We start from the raw sequence: 20,493 nt of genomic DNA on the forward strand, positions 1-20,493 counted from the left end.
AGTTTTAAAACATGCAATACCTGACTATTTAGTCGGGAACACTGACCTCTTTTCCCTTAGATTGTCAAATTAAAAAATGACAACCAATACAACAGACATTCAGTTTGAATGAATCAAATTATATCAATTTTTTGTCAGAGCTGCAAAAAATATATATTTTTTGGTGTGCCACAGAATTTTAGTAGTTAGTGTATATGTGCCATGAGATGAAAAAGGTTGAAAATTGCTAGGACTAGGGGAGTGTCATAAGGAACAGGTGACGCCATCTGCTTAAACAGCAACACAAGGTTTCTTCTTAGTCTGCTGTCAGTTACCTTACATTGTATATTTTGTAATAGTAACTAAATATGTAGAATTATAAATCTAAGTTTATGTACTTCATGGTTGGTACAATTGTTGGTACAATTAAGTACCAACAAAACTGGAAAACATATACAATTACAGTTAGCAATAGTAATACAATGTGACAGCGATATTGTTGCCTATCCTGAAAAGCAAACACTTTCTTGCATGTTAACATGGTTCTAGTGACCAGAAGCTACAAATTTGAGGGCTGGCAATTCTACCCTTCTCTGTGCTCTGGGATGATTTCATTCCCTAACCACTTTTCTCTACATAAACCACAGCAAAATCTTACTTCATACAGCCCACTCTGACCTTACTTTGGCCTTTACTTGGCAGGGCGACAGCATTTGAGTATCTAGTCAACCTTTGTTTCTTTCTCATTAACCCCCCAAAAATTAAAGGAGTGTTCTTGGCACTCACGTGATCATAAGCTTCAGCAAATAAGGACACTAAAGTCTTCAGATTTTACATGATTAGGAGGTAGTTATCCAAATAATTTAGAAAGTATTATATATTTTTTTCAGATTCTCATCAAAGTGAACCATAGTGGTTTAAAACAAATCTGCAAAATAACTTGCTGATGCCCATTTGAAACGCATTGCAAGAGGAGGCAAATGTGTCCTGACTTATGGAAATTCAGCCTAAGTATTCTGTTATTTTTCTGATCTTTCTTATATACCAAACGAGCATCTTCCAACTTCTTACCTCCAAGCTGTACTTCCACTATCTTAAGCTTTGGGTACACAGGAAATAATTTAGGCAAGGAGACACAGGAAATAATTTAGGCAAGGAGACAAAGAGATAAAGGAAAGAAAACATAGAACTAGAGTTCAAGAGCAAAGAAGGGTAATGATGAAAGATGGGCAAATGAAAAGAATAAGGGGACCAAGCAGGTGAGCAGGCAGTGAGGATTTGTGTTTCTTGTAAAATGCAATATTGACAAAAAGAAATTAAAGTTTTCCTATTTATGGATAGAAATTTCCTCTTAAGATAGATTATATGGGGAAAATGAGTACTGAGAAATCAAAATGGGAACAGTAAGAAAAACAGTAAGTTGGGAGGCTAGCTCCAGGAAATGTAAGGTCTTTGATCTACCTATAGCAGCTCATGAGAAATAGAAAAAATACATTGGCTAATGGCTATATATGATTTAGTCTTTATGTCTATATTGATCTGTTGTAAATAAAGATGCTAGTCAGAAACTGAGTACCATACATAAAATAATTTTAATAAGTAATTAATAATGACATCATTATACCAATATGTCCTTTAGAAAACTGTTTAGTGTTGTCCAAATAATTTTCCTGGCCATAGGTAAACCAGATCTGCTAAAATGAAACTAAATATCTTACAAGGTAAGAACTGAATGTGATCATATCTATTTTTATCTTTAATTGTCCTTAGGGATAAATACTGTGAGAAATTTTTTTTTTTTTCCCAATTGAACCTAATAAGTGGTAGAGGCTTAAAGGATATTAATATTATAACTATGGTGTTTATGTATCAAGTATTCAGGGAAAACAAGTTTATTAAGCACAGTAACCTGTACAGGTCCACCTTCCAACATGATCAAGTACTGAAAGATAAGAAAAAATCCTAGAAACCGTTATGGATTTGCTCTGCCCACATTTGACTCAGGTTGGTCATGCAAATGAGGGGACCACTGCTTCTGGGGTAAATAATGAGCAGCAGAGAAAAACTCATCAAGAAATCCTGACTTTTCCCACCTAGACTGGCCTACTAGAAAGTAAATATAGACCCCAGTGTATGATCTAAGAAAGATGGAAAGACGTCACCTACCCAACACAAACTCCTCATTGTTTTATCAAGATGTCTACACTTCTCTGTTTTAGTATTTCCTCATAGAAATAAAATAAAATTGTGTCCATTGGACTAAATGATATAAAATAATGAAAGTTAATTCAAATTAGAAGAGATTAGATTAAATGTACAAATTAGTCAACAGAGCACTAACTACTAATTAATTAGCACTTAGGTCATTGGGACTGTTACTAAAAGCATTGATTCAAAGTTTTGCATTAATGCAAACCCTTATTCTTGGTAGAAGGGGAGATCCTGACAAAACATTGTATTTTATATCTAGATATATTGGTTGTCATTGTAGAAATGACCTTACAGATAGCCATTAAGCTTCACTGCCTTTCTTAATATCCCTTTGGTTCTATCATAAATTGAGATCATGACATTATGAGAGTATTTATGAAGTTAATATTTTCCAGCTTTCATCTGGGTCCATCTTTCCTTAGATTTCCTGCTCAGGACATAGAAGAAGCTCATTTGGAATTTGAGGAAACATCCAGAGACTACTTTGAAAAGCTACACTTGTCCTAAATCCGAACAATTTCTTAACAGATGTAAGTTTGAAGGGGAAATAACATATACCATAAGCAATTTGGGAATATTCTGTCTCTTAAGGATGACTTACATTTTTCATTTGAGTGGCATGGATGCTAACAGCTTAAACATAAAACTCATGTATACTCTAGCTCTGAATCATTCTTCCCATGAACTCTGCATGCATTTTTATGATAAACACATACATGTGTATGAAGTATGTGACCTTGCTGGCAGTTATCTGCAGTGTCAAGTGCTATTGGCAGATACCCAAGAATTGATTGACACACATCTTAGAGAACTGGAGTTAATTAATATGTATACCAATTCCAAAATGTACTACAGGAAAAAGAAAATCTCTTTAATACAGCAATCAATGACATACTGTGTGTGGTCAGAAGGCATTCACTATACAGCAAGAGTAAGTTTAGAAATACAGTTTTCAGGAGTGTAAATATTGCTATTAAAATGCTAGAAGAGTCAAGTAAAGCCTGTTTAACTAGAGAGTAAATAAGGAAGATATTTTGCAATCTGTTTATCATTTTTAAAAGGAATTATTAATTTCCTCCAATAAGATCTGAAGCCCTTAAATGATAAAGGGAGGATTGATTTACTGCAAAAGTGATGTCTTTATTTCAGTGGCCACTGGCCATCTGGAATAGTAAGCCCATCATGTCATTTTCTAACAATGGGTTTCAACAATCCTGGGAACTCAATGTAAAACAAGGAGTTATTTTAAAGGAAGAACACTGCAAAGACAAAACTGAATGTAGAATGTCCATGAAAGTCATGATAAAAAGCAAAATGTCTTTTTTTAAAGATGATAAAATTATAGTATTAAGGGCTGGATAGAGTATAAAGGGAACTATTTCATTATTTTATGTAGTGTGGGGCAGGTAACAGCAAAGTATACATGTTACTTCTAAACTAGAATCTAGGGCAAAGAAGTGTCCTGTTCTTACCTGAAAAACTATCCTCATAAATAAAAGTTACTAAATTCAAACTTCATGAAAGCTCATGAACTCTAATCTAAAAATCCTGTTCTCTGTCTCATAGCTACTTTATTTCTTACTCTTCCAATCTTTTGTTACCTTCACTCTTTTACTAACTGTATGAAGCACACATTGTCTCTTTTATCAGACTCCACAAACAGCATAACTGTTTAAATCCAAGGACAATATTATAAGTACCAGTAGAGATCGATTTAAAACAGATTTTCTCTTAAGGAAGCTTAAGCACTGAAAATTAAATTTTACGTCATCTAGACAAACTATCTTGATAATTTCTTTTCCAGAATTTCCTAGATAGACTGTCTAGACTGCTTCAAATCCCCTAGGTAACTGCATAATCATCTTCTCACTGACCTCCTAAACAGTCTGCAACAGTATTTCCCGATATATAGTTGCCGTACAAATCAAGATCATGGAGCTTCTAAAAGAAGACCTCTCTCAAAGGTTCTGAGCTTCAGAATTTCAGAAAAATACTTGCACCCCAATATCCCACATCAAAGGAGATTGTATGGGATCTTTATTTTTTTTTAGTCGAAGCAATGGCCTCATCTATTGTCCTAAGTAAATGGCCTGACTCCAGAACCTGTACCTTTCGTTCCCCCATCGGCCCATAAGTCAGCTGTGAGTAATTTAATTGATGACTTGAGAAGGAATAGGCTGTGAACTCTACTGAGTAGCAACTTCAAAAAGAAAACAAAATGGGCATTTTTGGAAAAGTGATAAAAGTACAGGAACAATATATGGTATTTTAATTTAAGGCCATTAAGGTTACCTTAGCTTCAAATTTAAAAATATAAGAAGATGAGACAAGTGTGGTATCACCTGGCAGCAATGAGAACCCAGTGCCATAATTCTCAACCTCTGATGAAGTAAAGTACATTTAAGAGGCAAAGTGATACTTAATTACTAACATGAAAGAGAGCAATGGATTTCAGCCCTGAGATGCAAATTTATATTTTCAAAATGATACCTGACATTTTCAGTACCTACTACCCATTAAAGTCACATAACAACTGGATGAGGTACAGGCCATTCTCAGTCACTTTCTAGATTAGAAACAGAGACACAGAGAAAATAAGTAGCTTGCTCCATTTCAAGCACCTAGTATTGAATGGAGGTTGGACAAAAGCCCTGCAGTCTGAGGTCAGAGGACACCCTTTTAACAATGATGGGATTAGAAACTCCTTGAGTTTCTATAGCAAAAATGTCAGTGGGTGGCTAGGAGGGTTGGAAGGCAGTTGGAGGTAAGGAGTCAAACTCCCACTTAAAATACATGAATGCTGAGATTCAAAGCGGATTTGTTCAGTTTTGTTTTACATCATGTGAGACAGAGTCTCAGGGAGGTTAAGTAACTTTTCCAGTGCTCCACAGCTAGTAAGCTGTAGAACAAGATCAAAGCCAGATGTGACACCAAAGCCCATGTCTTTTCCACTAACCTGTGTTGGGAGCTCAGCTCTCTTGACTCCATTGCTCTGATGGCATGATGCCTGGCAGACGCAAAAGTACAATATAATATTAGGGAATTCTCTGGAACCATCTCCAGAATAGCTCTAGACATGGACGATCACCCCATGCCCATTGTCCAGGGCACCTGACTCTAGGAAATGGCTGACAAGAAGGCAAAGAGAGAGAGATTTATCCAGAAGGTGCTAAAAAGTTAGATGTACAGAGTCTCCAGTACCATATGCAGGAAATCGTTCCTAATTTCACCAACATCAAACAAGCAATGTACGTAAAACTACCTTTCCTTAATTTTTTTTTTTTTTTTACTTAAAACTCTTGAGTATGTCACAAGTGCTGTACACGTGCTTGTAAGGAAGAGAAAGGATGTGGTGGGGAAACAGGCTCCAGAGGGGCAACTGCCTAAACTGGTGGGACCTGAGGAAAGTACTTTAATCTTCCCAGCTCATGGGTAAAGTAATAATAATTGTGCTTAGTCTAGAAACCACATCATTTCTAAGGTGTCTCATACAAAAAAAGGTACAGCACTGTTGATTTCTAAGCCTTTGGGTTGAAAGAACACATTTGCAACACTTCAGGACATCTTAAGAAAATTTAGAGAACCTGGAGTTTAAGTTATAAAGAAGTGGCTAACATGTAAATTATATTTTATCTTTAGGATTCCAGAAATATTCTGGGAACAAAGCCTTCATTTGTTGAGTATTTCTGAATTCCAAATTGGAAGAAAATTCTGTCACAAATGATTTTCTCACTGCATAAACACTTTTATTCTTAGGAATCTGAGCCAGCAATTATAAAAGGGCTTACAATTAAAGGCTACTGGTAAGCCCAATTCATGAAACTGCTTTGAATATTAGTCATTGTCCCTTTAAATATTCCCCTAATTTCACTCTTTACTTAAATTTACCTAATTTTAACCTCCTCACTAAAACATCTTTCAGGAGTCATAGGCGCATTAACAAAACATTTTCCCCCATGTCACCCAAATAACAGCCAAAAATATAAAAAGATCACTTAGCTGAGCAAGAACAGGCATGCCAACAATTTAGGCCAAACGTGAGAGCAGATCACTGTGCACATGTATGGCATCCGCTTAAAACCCCTAGCAGAAGAAAACAACTGGGGTGGCAGACACTTCTGCCCGGGGATGGAGACGGAGGGGAAAGCTCGCCTTACACAGACACGGGGGGACACAGCTCCCATTCAGCCGCTGACATCTGCTGCGCATGCAAAATGGACTTGCCTCTGCAATCGGGCGAAAGTAAGGGCTTTCCCTGCCTCCCTCCTGGCCCACAGCTATTGTGGAGCGATGGCCTCATTGTTTTTGCCTTCACAGGTTAAAATTAATAACAGCATCTGAATTTGAAGTAGGTCTCACTGAATAGGAACCAGCAGCTAAACGAGCTGGAGGAATCAGTAATGAAGCATTTGGACAGGAGGGGGTCGTGGACAAGCGCTATTTTTTAAAAGCCAGCTTTACCTCAGGATGCTGTCCAATTTCAACGTAGGTGCAAATTGGATGAAAAGCTCCCGTTCCGCAGGCGTACAAGTGAGTCTGATTATAAGCCTTAAGCACCTTGATGAAATTAGCACATTCTTTCTGCAAGAGAAAAGGAAAACCAGTGAGTTCCAGGGTGCTAAGTGTGACTGAGCAGATTTTGTGTGTGTCCCTTTGACAGCATTATTAGGGTTTATTATTCTGTTGTTTGCTCGTATTATTATATGAACTAAAACCAGAAGTTCTTAGTCTTTGGGGGGGCAGGGCTCAATAAAATATGTTCTTTCACCAACTCTTTTAATAAAAATATTTGTAATTTATATACACCAAAGTAGAATAAAGTTATATAGATAACCAACAATCAAAGGTGTCTTTTCTAGGAATGAGGGGAACAGTAAATTATTTGATTAATTAATAAATTAGATAAACAATGCAAAGGTCATTATTTTTGCAAAAATCAGCTTTGAATTTAATTTTAGTAGGGGAAAACAAAAATAAATGTACTATGAATTTCTCTTAAACACGAAGCTGAAACATTAATTGTAACCCATGATGACGGGCAATTGACTTTGAGCTTCAGAATTGCTGCTTGATAGTGAGCGTTATAGACCCTCAGAAGTTAGAGCCACCTCCTCCTGAAAGCGTCACTGCAGCCTCAAAGACAATTTAGGAATATTTAAGATGAAATAAAGAAGAAGTCGGAGTTTGCAGTATTTGTAGACTAAAGGATGTTTTATAGAGCAGTTATAATTACAAAATACTTTCAGAAGGTTCATGGACATCCTGAACCCATATGTGGAACCCCTGCGTAAGGAGCTGTGGATCCTTCAGGGAAACAAAACCAATTAGTGATGGGTAAATTCTAGTCATGTCTTATTATTATTTATAGAAGTTTAGACATTCCTGCCATAATGTTTTCTGAATAAGATATTACCTAAGAAATAAGACAGAAGGAACTATATTCCTTCTATATATTCTATTCTATCCATAAATCCTATGGAAGAAAATATTTTTCTATGAGCGAACAGGGATCTTAGCCTTTTGTCCTACTTGAGGAAAGATTTGAGGGGAAAACTCAGATATTCATAATCTAAGTTGGATAATTTTATTGTCTAAAAAATCCAGAGCAAGAAAGACTCAATTTTTGCAAATATTTTAAATACAAAATCTGTATCGATATTGTAAAAAGAAAAACTGGAACTCTCAAAATAGCTCCCCAAAAATGTTAAGGTCTACTACCAAATCACAAATCTTAAAAATGGAATACAAGAAAATATGAGTTCATCATAGAATACATAATATCCCTTTTGAAAATATCCAAATGAATATGTGATAAATAAAAGTGCACTAAAAACTATTTTGTTATTGATCATAGACTTTCTTAATTAGTTTTATGTTTTTGCCTATAAGCATTTGGAATTAAGAACCACATATGTAACTGGAAGTGTAGGTAAAGAGCTAAGGCAAACTATAGAGCAAGCAAGGTTGGGAAGCATAACAGGGGATCGGTTTGGTCCTGGCACCTCTAAGTGTGTAACACTCCCAAAGCCATTGTCTGTGACACGTGACTTTCAAAGTGAAAGCTCAGAATGCACTGGGGCTCATGTAGTCAGTGGGAGTTTATAACTGAGGTGTTACAATAACTTAGGTCCATTTCCACACGACAGCTGTATTCTGTGTTTGCAGTTAATGATTTTGGTCTTAACTGTTGGCCCTGTAAAAAAAGGTGCAGACAACCAAACTTGAGCAGAATAATTGATATTTAAATTCAAATAATTGCTTCCCATCATCACTGATTTTTCTAGGATGAAACCTGAGAATGTCCTATAAATATATTGTCCTAAAACTGAATTAGAGCTATTTAAAGTAAAATATATAACTTTCAAGTTATGACTCTTCATGCTTTTTTAACATACGCTGAGTAGTTTAGGAGAGTAACTACAACAGACATTTCATCTGTCCCACTGTTCTTGCTACTTCGATCCTCAATTTTACTTTTGTCTGATAGGCATTAAAACACAAAATTAAGCTCTGAAATCAACTGATTTTTCAAGTTGCCATGAAGAAAAATTTCCTAGCGTAAAGGGTACATGGATCTCAGCCACAGTTTCACTTTGAACATCTTAGGCAAAACTGTGAAACAGATATAACAACTTCCAAGACTCTTAGCAACAAACTCCCCATTCTGCAACAGTTTCTCCTATTTCCCCAAGAGTATAGGCCGTGAGTGCTTGGGCAGAAGAAGGAGGTTATGGAGAGGAAAACAGCTGATAAACTCATTTACAAACGAAGACTTCATGAGTCTTACCCAAAGGATTTATTTGTACTTTTAAGAAAATTCAATCATTTGTGAAGAACTCATTTTCCGAAAAATGTTTTATTGCACCCCTTTCTTGGAAATATGTAAGTGGCCACAGGCTCTGCTTTTACTTTAAAGACAACCAGCTATCCCTGATTGTGGACTCAATATTCGAGATGATGAATAACCAGCTCCATCACCATATGTTGAAGCCAGCAAGTTGGCTGTGTATATATTGGTACACAAGTGAATATTCTAATAAATAATAGTGCTAGTCCCAGACAGACGTCTTGTTCATTTTACAAAAGAACAGGATTTCAGTTTCTTTGCCCTTTCAAGATATTCAAGCCATTGTAAACACACACTCAGATTCTCTAATCCCATTAGTAATACCTAAGTGCATCCTAGAAACATGAGAATAGCCTACTTCTTCACAATGCAAAATAGGAGGAAGGGACCACCTTACAACCATGGATATCTGTGAACAGAAATGGCCCATGTCACCTCTGTAACTGTTACGCATTCTGAAATCATGCAATTTGTGGGTTCATATCCCTTCCAAGTTGGATAACTGATTGGCAAAGAATGATTGAAAAACTCTCAGGGTTCTTGAAAACTATGAAAAAGAGCCACACTGAGTATCATAATTTTAATTTGTTCTCTGTTAACTGTCAGAGAACTTCTATAATATGACAGTTATTCCTCTGCAGAGCAGCTGAAGTATAATCAATGGGAAGGATAGCTGTGAAAGCTGGCAAATGTTTCACACCCGCCTCAGCGCTGAGAGTGCTGATAAGGAGTGTAGCTGGGCTGCAGAGCCACGAGACCCAGCCCCTGGCCTGAGGCCTGCGACGGTCCCTTTCATTTCCCCGAACTCTCCCAGTTGGCAGCAGGTTGTATTGTTGCCATGCCCGGGGGCTAGCTCAATATTATTTTGAAGTGAAGGCTGATGCAAATAAACGGGGAGAAATTTCCTGGGTTTATAGCATGTTAAGACCGAAATGAAACAAAGAAATTGAATTAAATACTTTCAAAATTGGTTACAAATAGGTTCCAGAAAACTCATCAACAACAATGGAGGAGGAAACGGTGAACCGAAAGAACTGGACAGAAAAACAAAACAACACTTGAAAGGGACATTGTTAGTGAGCATTTGTTCTTTCAGCAGAAAACCTGCGTAGAAGAGTATCATTGATTTGCCTTCGTTGTCTGGCTCCCTGCTGCCAAGGTTTGTGCGTGTTCCAAAACAGGATATTCATTTTATTTGGAAGCAGCCTGGACATTCCATTATAAAAGAAGGAAGCGTGGCAGAAAAAGGAAACACACTTCACACATTTCTGCTCTAGGGAGACAGAAGAAGAGTGTTTCTGACCTTTTCTTGAACCATGACGATTCTTAAGGCTCAGAGTGTAATGTACTTTTTGGCATTAAACTCCTGCACTGCTTTGCTCAGCACTGGCGGATTTACAACGTAATAAAGAGAATGTAATCAGTTCAAAATGAATTCATTTTCAAACCTTGATCCTTTTTGGAATTTAAGTTGATGTACACAGACAAGTGTAGCAACAAGTTGGCTTTCCGAGAGTTAGGCAGCCATACCGACCTCTTATTTTACTGAATGTCCTCCAGACCCACAGCATTAAAAATTGTTAACTTAGCCTAGAAGTAAAAGTAGAAGCAGTCATAAACCAGTGAGCCCCAGGGCCACACCTGTAAAGCAGTGATTCAACTTCCTTAGTGACAAACCATTTACACTTATTTTTTAAGGATTTCTAGTGCTTTCAGATCAGATGTGTAATTTCAGAGGAATTACACATAGAGATATTAGCCTGGAAAAATAAATTAGAAAGAAAATGTCTACTCCCAAAAAATGATATAGGAGCCAATTGCACAGTGATTCAAAAACAAACATTACAAATATGTAGCACTGATTAGACGGTGTTACACAGTCTTTTCCCGGACGAATACAAAAATAAAGTCCATCCATCTGTCAAAACAACTGCTCCATGCATGAAAACTAGAAGAGAATTGAGGTGTTTTTAACTAACTTCCGATAATTATGCCTTTCACAAAAGAATATAATTTACTTCCAATTCCAATTACCTCCTTGCATGTTCTTAAATTATGGATGGAACTGTGAAATTTTACTCTAAATAAGAGAAAAGAGGAGAGAAGACTGTGAAGATGAGCAATCTCTATTCAAATATATTCAGTTCATGATTAAATCTAACAACTTGTTCTGGTACAAATATAAATTAGACCAAAATGAAGGAGTATAGTACAGCATTGCCTCAGGTCAATGAACATTCATTTAAAAAGAAAAAAGTCTATATCTCATCTGTAGTTTATGTAGAAATATTTTAGTGCATAATCTAGCAGCTGGGAAAGCCTTTCCCTATCATGATGAGTGGATTCATTCCTGCATGAAAATCCGTTAATAAACTTAATTCCTGAAGTTAATCTGTTGACTTTCTTTTTCTCTGGTCAATTTGTTTGGCAAGCAAGCTGAATACTAGCATCTTCATGCCAAAGCAGTAATCCGTGAGATTGTTCCTGTCACTCACTTCATTCCATTCTCTATTTAAGCTGTTCCATACTCATCTAACAATAATGTTTTGTATCTTTTCACTTTAACACTTTGCTGACATCAGATTATCCATAATCATGTCTTCCTAATACTGCGGCATTCACTGAAGGATGTTAGAAATCTCTTCTTCAAATCTCTTCTATATCCATTAAAACTAAGATTTAACTGCCTTCTAACTACAATATTAGCCACCTAATGTTGAATTTATAACTTGAGTTTTTTAAACAATTGTCTTATGAAATGGCGAGTAGGCTGTTTTGTCTATTTTGGGAGATATTTTTACCTTCGCTATTAAGAAGGATGGTATAATAAAATCAACTGACCTTTCCACTCGTATGCTGTGTTTTGTTTTGTTTTGTTTTAATGTGAGATAATTAAAAAAAAAATTCTGATTCAATTAGGACAATGAAATTGGCATTACTTCTTGGCTAGCTATTTAAGTATGTAAGTCTATTTATACTAATTGAACTATATCATCTTTAAACTTCTGATAATTGAAAAAATAAATTTAAAGTGGCTTGAATGTGATGAACTAAATGAAGGTTCCCGCACTAGGCTACCGAATCGTTGCCCTTAAATCCTCATTTCAGTTAAGGGCCCTGTTTGACTGTTTTTTCACCTCCAGATTGACTATTTGTTTTGAAGTTTTAGAAATACTGCTCAAGATTTTATAAATATTTTCCTTTCAAATTACTTGAAACTTTCAAACTTGGTCAAAATGATTATACACATAGCCACCATAGACCACGATATTAACAAAAGTTGCCCAAAGTAATTCTCTTCTATTTAACGAAGCTTTGAACAATGACACTTTGAAATTCCATATGGACCAGAGAAGTTGATCATTTCTGCTTTTTGGCTTATATTTTCTTTTATATTGGGTTATCAATCTAATTATTGCATTTGTACCATTCAATGGCTTTATTTGATTTTGGGTGGTCTGGAATGTGTACCTAGCATAACCTTTCTTCATCTCATATTCAAATGAAGGCATACAATTTAAAGTATTATGTGAAATCAACCTGAATATTTTTCCTGCAAAAGAACTATTAGTTAATCAAAATTTTTACTCTGACTTCAATAATGAAATTCTGTAGTTTCCAATTTTATGTAAGGTTTGAGTACTTAGTGCTCATGCTTTAAAGGAACTAAGTCAATGATTTACATCAAGCAGGTAGAGTTACAATCCAAAGAGATTTATTATGGATAGAATTAGCTGGCATATTTAATTCTAATGTACATGCATTTATCATAATATAATCTAATATTCAAATGTGGGAAATGAACATCTTGAATTGCATATTAGATGTAGACTTGAGGAAGGAGAAAGAAAAATAAAATCCAGACTCTAGAGGAATGCTTGATTTCATTCAACTATGCATACCTTTTTCTACCCTAAGCCTTGTCTAATAACAAAAAAGCAAATATTTTTGGTTGGTGTCCTTAATGTTCAAAGTACAAAATGCTGTTATTTAATATAATTAATAATATAAAATGTTCACTTAACACTTCTTCTAATAAATTTTGGAGACTCCTTAGCCATTAATAATAATCCATTTATAATATACAACTTATATGTAATATCTGTGGATATACACATATATGTATACATGCATATATATACAACATAACATGTATATATATGTATACATATATTAATTTTAAAAATAATTTCTGAATATAATTAAAATTTAGATTTTTGGAATTTTAAGATTTGTTTATGTTTATTAATATTTAATGGTGTTATTATCTATATAATATTTAATTTTAATTAAATATTAATATTATAAACATTTAATATTTATTCTAAGATAGGTATTTATCTTTGAAAAGGTATTCCCAAAGAATTAGAAAAAACATATAGAGCAAATGTAATGAGATCATAATGATAAAACAAACAGTTACTAGTATTAATCTGATGCTTTTACAAGTCAGTCAATCATGGATTAGAATTGTTCAGGCATCATTTTCCAGTATCTGTGTGACTATCAGAGAGTTACTTAGAATCTCTAAGCCTCAGTCTTCTAAATTAATAATGGACTTGTGATATATCCATGTAAAGTACTTAGTATGATACCAAGCACTTATTAATTGATCAGTAGCTGTTTGTTGTTTTTTTTTAAATTGATTTTTAGAGGGAGAGGAAAGGAGAGGGGGAGAGAGAAATATGGATGTGAAAGCAAAACGTCAATCAGCTGCCTCCTGCACATGTCCCTACCAGAGATTAAACCCACAACCCAGGCATGTGCCCTGACCAGAAATCAAACCCAGGACCTTTTAGTGTATGGAATGATGCCCAATCAACTGAGCTACACCGGCCTGGGCAGCAACTTCTTATTTTAGTCTTAAAATGCGCAATCATCTGCTTACTGGTTTGAATATTTCTTTCTGCTGAAGCCTCACACCATAATATGCTATGACTCAGCCTGAATCACATTATGAATTGTTTATTCCTCATAAGTACAGTTAACAGAATTTAAGCCCATTATTAATGCTAAGTAGAGGTGAATTTAATAAATTGGTTTTGAATATTAATCAGTGCCCATTTGTTACAAAGGAAAATTACATTATGTTCATTAGAATTTGCATGAAATTCCAGTTCTCTCAGAAGACTGTAAATTATAATCAACACTTTTAGTCAAATTGTAGATGGCATGAATCACTGTCTCAGTCACACAGTGAATACAATAAGGACTTTTCAATTGTGGCAGAATTGTGTTAATTTAGATAAGTTGAAACTATATTTCCTAGAATTTTTTTCCCTACAAATTGTTTAAGATTGACCATTAAATACATTTGCATGAGATTTGGGAGGCAGTAATTAAGCTGCAACCATAACACTCTCTAGGTTGTTCTTATTTGCAGGCCACCATGTTAGCCTGGGGTACACCTGGACCCATAGCTCCTCCAGCTTCCACTTAATCTCACTCTTTACTTCTATAAAACCTGGTGCTGGTTATTGGGCAGCTTGGTGGCAAAAGGCACCAGCTTCTTCTGTAGGTCACTCAAATAATCAAAGTTGGAGGTAGTGATAGACATTGGTCCCGGTTTATATTCCTGGGTCCCAGTTTGTGCTAGCTCTTCCCACTTCATGTCCAGATTTTCTTCCCTAATGCCAACCTGGTGACCTGTAACAACTTCAGACCCATTACCCATCTCAGAGGCAACAGCCTTCTGTAGATTCTTCACCAACCCCCACAACTGTATAAGGTCTTATCCTTATATCAAAATCCTTTTCCATATCACTCATACTGGTTCTGGTGTTTGATCAAACTTATTAACAAAAGGATATATCTTACTGCCATATAATAGTTCATTGTGAATGTAATATAAAGGGAACACGAATTTGACACATATTTTAAAAAAACACAGGGTTGCTAGGTGATCATTTTATTTATTTCTAAATGTAAGAGGTTCCTCATTTTTAAGTGCACATCAAGTTTTAGAATCAATATGTTATATTAATTTTGGTATCACTCAAATACAATACTAAAATATCTATTTTTTAGTTCACACATACATATACATATACACACACATGTAGTCTATATTATAATACCTTGTATACCGTACAGAATAGAGTATATTATATTTAACACCTAATTTGAATTTAATTATGAGAATCTTCAAGAATGTTCTTCTATTAATACATAAAATCTAGAAATAAAGATTCACACTCTCCTGAAAAAATGGCAAATATTGAGATACTGCAATTTTGCATCCTGCATTCCTTACTACCCTTAAAAATGCAGTAAGTAAAAACATATAAAATAGAATTTTAGGAAAGTTTCTTGACGTCTTATGGACATAAACATTATTTTTATTGCTACATTTTCAAATCAAATTAGACAATCAAATGCTAACCGTAGCTTATTTGCCTTGAGTCATTGAGACAGAGAATATCTAAGAAAAATATTCCCGCATTTCATGTTAAATCTATAATATGATGGTTAGTGTATCCTTAGAAACAAATAGAACTTCATTTAGGAAGATTATCAAGTGAATAAAGAAGTAAAATACCACTGACAACTACTAGAAACTACATATTACGAGGACTTGGAACAACCTGCTAACTATGTAGTGGGAAGGCATTTGCCAAAATCCTGTTCCCAGAGGAACTGTCAAAATCATTCTAATGAAACTTACAGGGTATAAAATTCCTACTGTACTCTAAAAAAAGTATGTACACTGATGTGTGGGTAAAATATGGTGCCCAATCAAATCTAAATATTAATTTGACAATCAGTGGCAAATATTTGAATTTCATTTCAGCCATTTAAGAATACAATTGGAATGTCTAATAAAGAGAAACAGAATTCAAAATCCCCAAGCCCTCCGGACATTTTTATACAATGTCTGTATTACAAGAGCTAGACTTACTTTGAAAATATAAACTTAAAATGTATTTAAATTTTAATCCCGAATCCAAAATAGTTTTAAGAAAGTAAGTTTATATATATGAGACTTGATCCATGACAATTCAGTCACAATGATTACTATCATATTTTATTGTGTTTGTAAAATATATGAATTAAAAATATGAATAAAACCTAGTTTCTAAAGTAATTTTAATGGTAAAGCTTCATTTCCCATGTATCTCTTACCTAAGACACAAAACTAATTTGTCCAATTGTTTTGAAATGTGTATCTTATATCCAAATATGAGTTACATGCATGAGCTAATAAAAGTAATGCATTTAGAACAATACCAAGTATATATACCAAACTTTCAATGTGTTATCTACTATTATTACTACTACTGCTTCTGAATGCCAAATTAAAACTATAATCCCTCTGCTTAATTTTCCTGAAATTTACCTCCAAGCAGCAATATACCCACATGCTTGTGCATATGAAAACCTGTGCTTATTTCTCTGACATTTAATAAGTCAAGGTATTCACTGGCCTTCATAAAAAAACAAGTTGCCTCTGCCTAGAGTGTCATCAAATTTCATCATGGGAATCATGTTTAAAAGTGAATAAACTGACCATAGCCTTTCATTTGTGAGATCATCTTCATTGTCCGTTAGAAACAATTGTGATCAATACTGTCAAGAACTGTAAAGGGTCTGAGATTTTGCCTTAGCTGTAAAATAAGTTACCCTGGCACAGTTTCCTGGACGCTGGCAGAAGATATATGTCTCTTGGGTCAGAGATAAAACACTTTATTACTCACAGAAATAGCAGTACTCAGGGGATCAGCGTTTCTCATGCCAGTTCCCCAAGCTCCAATTCGCCCTGGGCAGTGAGGAAGGAGCCAGGGGACACCAGCAAATGCCTTGAGTTGGATTAGAGAAGAGGAACCCTGGGTTGAAGGTATCTGAATATTTCATCAGCCTCAAAGCATACTGTATGTTGAGGGAGATGCCATGCTCATTTTACTGCAGAGTAAGCATACCTGTCTTTTGGGCCAATGGAGACACTATCTCTACTTCTCAGGGCTGTTTGCAAACCAGCCTTTTTCTTCACAGGGAGACAGTACCTTCCAAGTCTCTTCACTGTACAAATATGCCTAAATCTAGTCTGCAAAATAGGCAGTTAGTGCCTTTTTCCATCAGATGTGCAGAAATGTGAGAGACCCATGAAAAAATTTCTCCCTATAATTGTACATATGGTTTAGAAATTTAATGAAAACTTATGATTGATTTTTGTAGAATTAGGAGGCAATTCTAGCTATTCATTTCCTAAATTTCTATAATTCCTTGAAGGCTTTAAAAAAAAAAAAGTTAAACTTGTTGTCAACTTTGAACTTTGGAAAAGTTAATGGAACTCAAGGACTAACAGGCATTTTGGTCTGCACTGCAAGTTAAGATGCATGGGTAGCTTCAGAGTCTTAATTGCATTCACTTGGCAAAAATTAGTGTTGTTCAGGTCCTGCAATTTGAGCCAGAATAATCTGTCAAACAGAATATATCATAGCATCAAAAGTGAATAATAACAACTAAGGACAAAAATATAAAAATAAACCCCTCAAGAATTTCAAAAATGTCTAAAAATTCAGGTGCATGATACTACACTTTGAAATGTATCCAACAATAGGCATGTTATGAAAATCTGATTTTTTTTGTTCATCTCAGATGGTTGAAATTTTGATTTCCAATGATATTCAAAATATTTCTAACAGTCATACGGTTGCCATTTGGTTTTATTGAAACAGTGCACAGAGATGATTTAATAGGATAAACAAAGAAGAGTCAGAGTGCTATTGATTCGAAACAGATTCTTTTACCAGTTTAGCAAGTATTCAGTTTTCATTTGCAAAACAGGGTCAAGGAAGTTAATCCCTCAATAGAAATGGTATTGTGAATAACAAAGTGGATTTTAAGCACCAGAAAAATATAAAACATGAAAGTAAAGTGGATAATAGCAGTCAGAATAGAGCGTTGTGGATTGCATTTATTTCCTTACTCAGGGTCTCTGTTCAATAATATTATATATTATATAATTTTTTTTCAAATTACAACTCTCAAGTAACAACAATGGAAAGGTCATGAGCAGTTCACTCCTCTAATACAGAAACGCCATAACAATGTAAAGGTTTAGAGCCTACACCACCAAGAAAAGAAGGCATATTAGTACATATCCCATATAGTCACTTCTACAAGTGGAAAAAATAAATTTAGATTAAGGTTGTTGTCGGAAATGTCATCAGCAGCCTTTGACACATTTTTGTGTGCTCTCTGTCTAGAGAGACAGAGAGAGTGGGATTATCAGTAATTGTGTCTTTGGCTGCAGACTCCCTCTTTTCCATCTTTGTGGAAATTCTGCTCCAATTCCAGTTGCTGACTTAACATGTGTGTTTGATGCAAAACTGAGCCATGAGAAATGAGGGTTTGTATCTTCCCAGATGCCTGGGAGAGTGGAGAAAGGGTTCAGCTTTCTGTATGATGTAACAGTCAGTGACACAATCTCCACCCTCTCTCCAGGTACATAGCATTAGCCAGTGTCTTTGTCCCACTTTTCTTAATGTATTTTCCTATTGAATCCTTGCATCTGAATCTAATACTGAGAAGAGAGCTCTTCCCCCAGGACTGTTTGTTTAAAGGAGCTTTATTTCCGGACGGCTTTCAGAGAGAACACTAAAGCCTGAAGAGAAAGGGTAAACTCAGGTTCTAGAAACCAAAGAGAGCACTCAAGGAGGTCATTAGTTTACTTTTCTATAAATGTTCAGGTCAGTTCCTATTTTGGTTACAATTCTATCTTGGAGTCCCGATGGCTGCAAAAACCACTCAAGCCTCATTCTTGTGGTTTTCAGCATCACAAGAGCTCTTTGAAAGGAATTACTGTCCATAAGTCACAGCTGACTATTATTTTCTCAAGAGTGCAGAATTTCCATCAAACTGTCCATGTATCACTTCAAAAGTCAGGTGTTGAATAAAAATTATAAGAAACTCTTTACCCTTTATCTTTCTTTCTAAATGGTTGTTTCAGAAATTATTAGTAAAAATACTAATACTATTTATTTTTAAAAATGTTTTTCAAGGAAAAAAGTTACAAATCCCAGGGAGTCAACTAACAGCTATTCTAAAATCATTTAAGAAAGAAATGAAAAAAAAAATTGGTCTGTATATGAGAAGTCCAAAAATAACCAACCAAGGCCATATATCTGATTTAAATGAAATAGATATGTAAATTGAAGTACCTAGATGAGGTTATCAAAAAAATAAAATAAATTTTAATAAAATAAATTCCAAATGCATAAAATATATTTTGAATAATAGGTCAATAAAACGCAATATTAAAGTAATGAGATGGGTTACCAGAAAAATAGTATAAAATACATTTACTATGTAAATATATTTCAGTGTTTGGTGTTTAGAGCAAGAAGAAAAATACTTTTTTTTTTAACTAAAATATCTGAAAACTGTTGTGTCTTCCTTTCATTAAATAAGCATTAACAAAGAGAACTTAAAATCCACAGCAACTGAGTTGATTTAATGCGCAACATAAAGGAGTAACCAAAGCACAAGCATTTTATCTTACATTAATTAGCTGATTTTGAAAAGATTTGCTTGGCTAATATAGCCATACCATTGAACTTGCAAAAATTTACACCTCTCAATGGACATGTAATTACCTATCTGTACCGTAACGCATGAAAAAGATGATTTACAAGTTTTCAGAATCTTTATTACAAGGTGCTATGAAATGATAGTCTTAAGTTCCTTTTAATTTAGTTTTATAAAACCCATAAGCATTTTCAGTGAGCCAGGAAAATAAAATAAAGTTACACTTCTCAGAGAGGAAACCTCTGAGGTCATGATCGGGGTTACCCATAGGGCACTTTGGGGATCATGATCTCACTGCAGCTGCTGCATTAACTGCATCTGGGCTCACACGGGAATCTCTCCTTATACAGTATTGATAGCAGAGTGGCAGGGGCGGGGGAAGAGATGAGGGGGGGAACAGGGAGAGGAGAAGAGAGCCATAAAAGATAAGGGAAGTGTACTGAGGCGAATTTTGGAAACCACAAACACCAAAGAATATCTGCTATCTTAGAAACTCAGTGACCTAATTCAATCATTAAATCAAATATGCTCAGCACTTTGGTTCAGTGTTTATTGAATTTAGAACAGTGTAACTCTCGAGTGGTCATGATCACTAAAGAGAAACAAACTGCTTTCACTTAGAAACTGTCTAAGCAACATATACAAATAAGAATAGCAATAATAGCATTTGTATTGAGCATTATAGTCTATGTAATAATTTTACTTGTGACTGTTTGAGTTCTAAAGGAATGCAGTGAACTGGTTATTATTATATCCACACTCTTGATAACACCATAATAGATAAAGTATTTTTTCAAATCTCCATTGTTTGCTACCTTGTTTTAATAGGCAAATTCAAATCAATACATGCCACAGGACTCCAAAAACTTTATCAGAGGCACAGAAATTTTGATCTCAACTTCTAGGATAGTATTCAAAATGTTCCAGAA

The 20,493-nt window shown here is 34.9% G+C and overlaps 1 protein-coding gene across 8 annotated transcripts in view; it reads right to left on the reverse strand.

The window, feature by feature from the left end:
* SEMA3A (semaphorin 3A) overlaps positions 1 to 20,493 on the reverse strand; it is a 437,330-nt gene that overhangs the window by 127,765 nt on the left and 289,072 nt on the right. For all 8 annotated transcript variants that reach the window (XM_016219560.2, XM_016219559.2, XM_087821124.1 and 5 more), the window contains one exon: positions 6,652 to 6,771. In XM_016219560.2, coding sequence (XP_016075046.2) covers positions 6,652 to 6,771 — 120 coding nt within the window. The remainder of the gene's footprint in view (positions 1 to 6,651; positions 6,772 to 20,493) is intronic.

This window comes from Miniopterus natalensis, chromosome 10, assembly GCF_054644295.1.
Source record: "Miniopterus natalensis isolate mMinNat1 chromosome 10, mMinNat1.hap1, whole genome shotgun sequence".
In the NCBI taxonomy this organism is placed as follows: Eukaryota; Metazoa; Chordata; class Mammalia; order Chiroptera; family Miniopteridae; genus Miniopterus; species Miniopterus natalensis.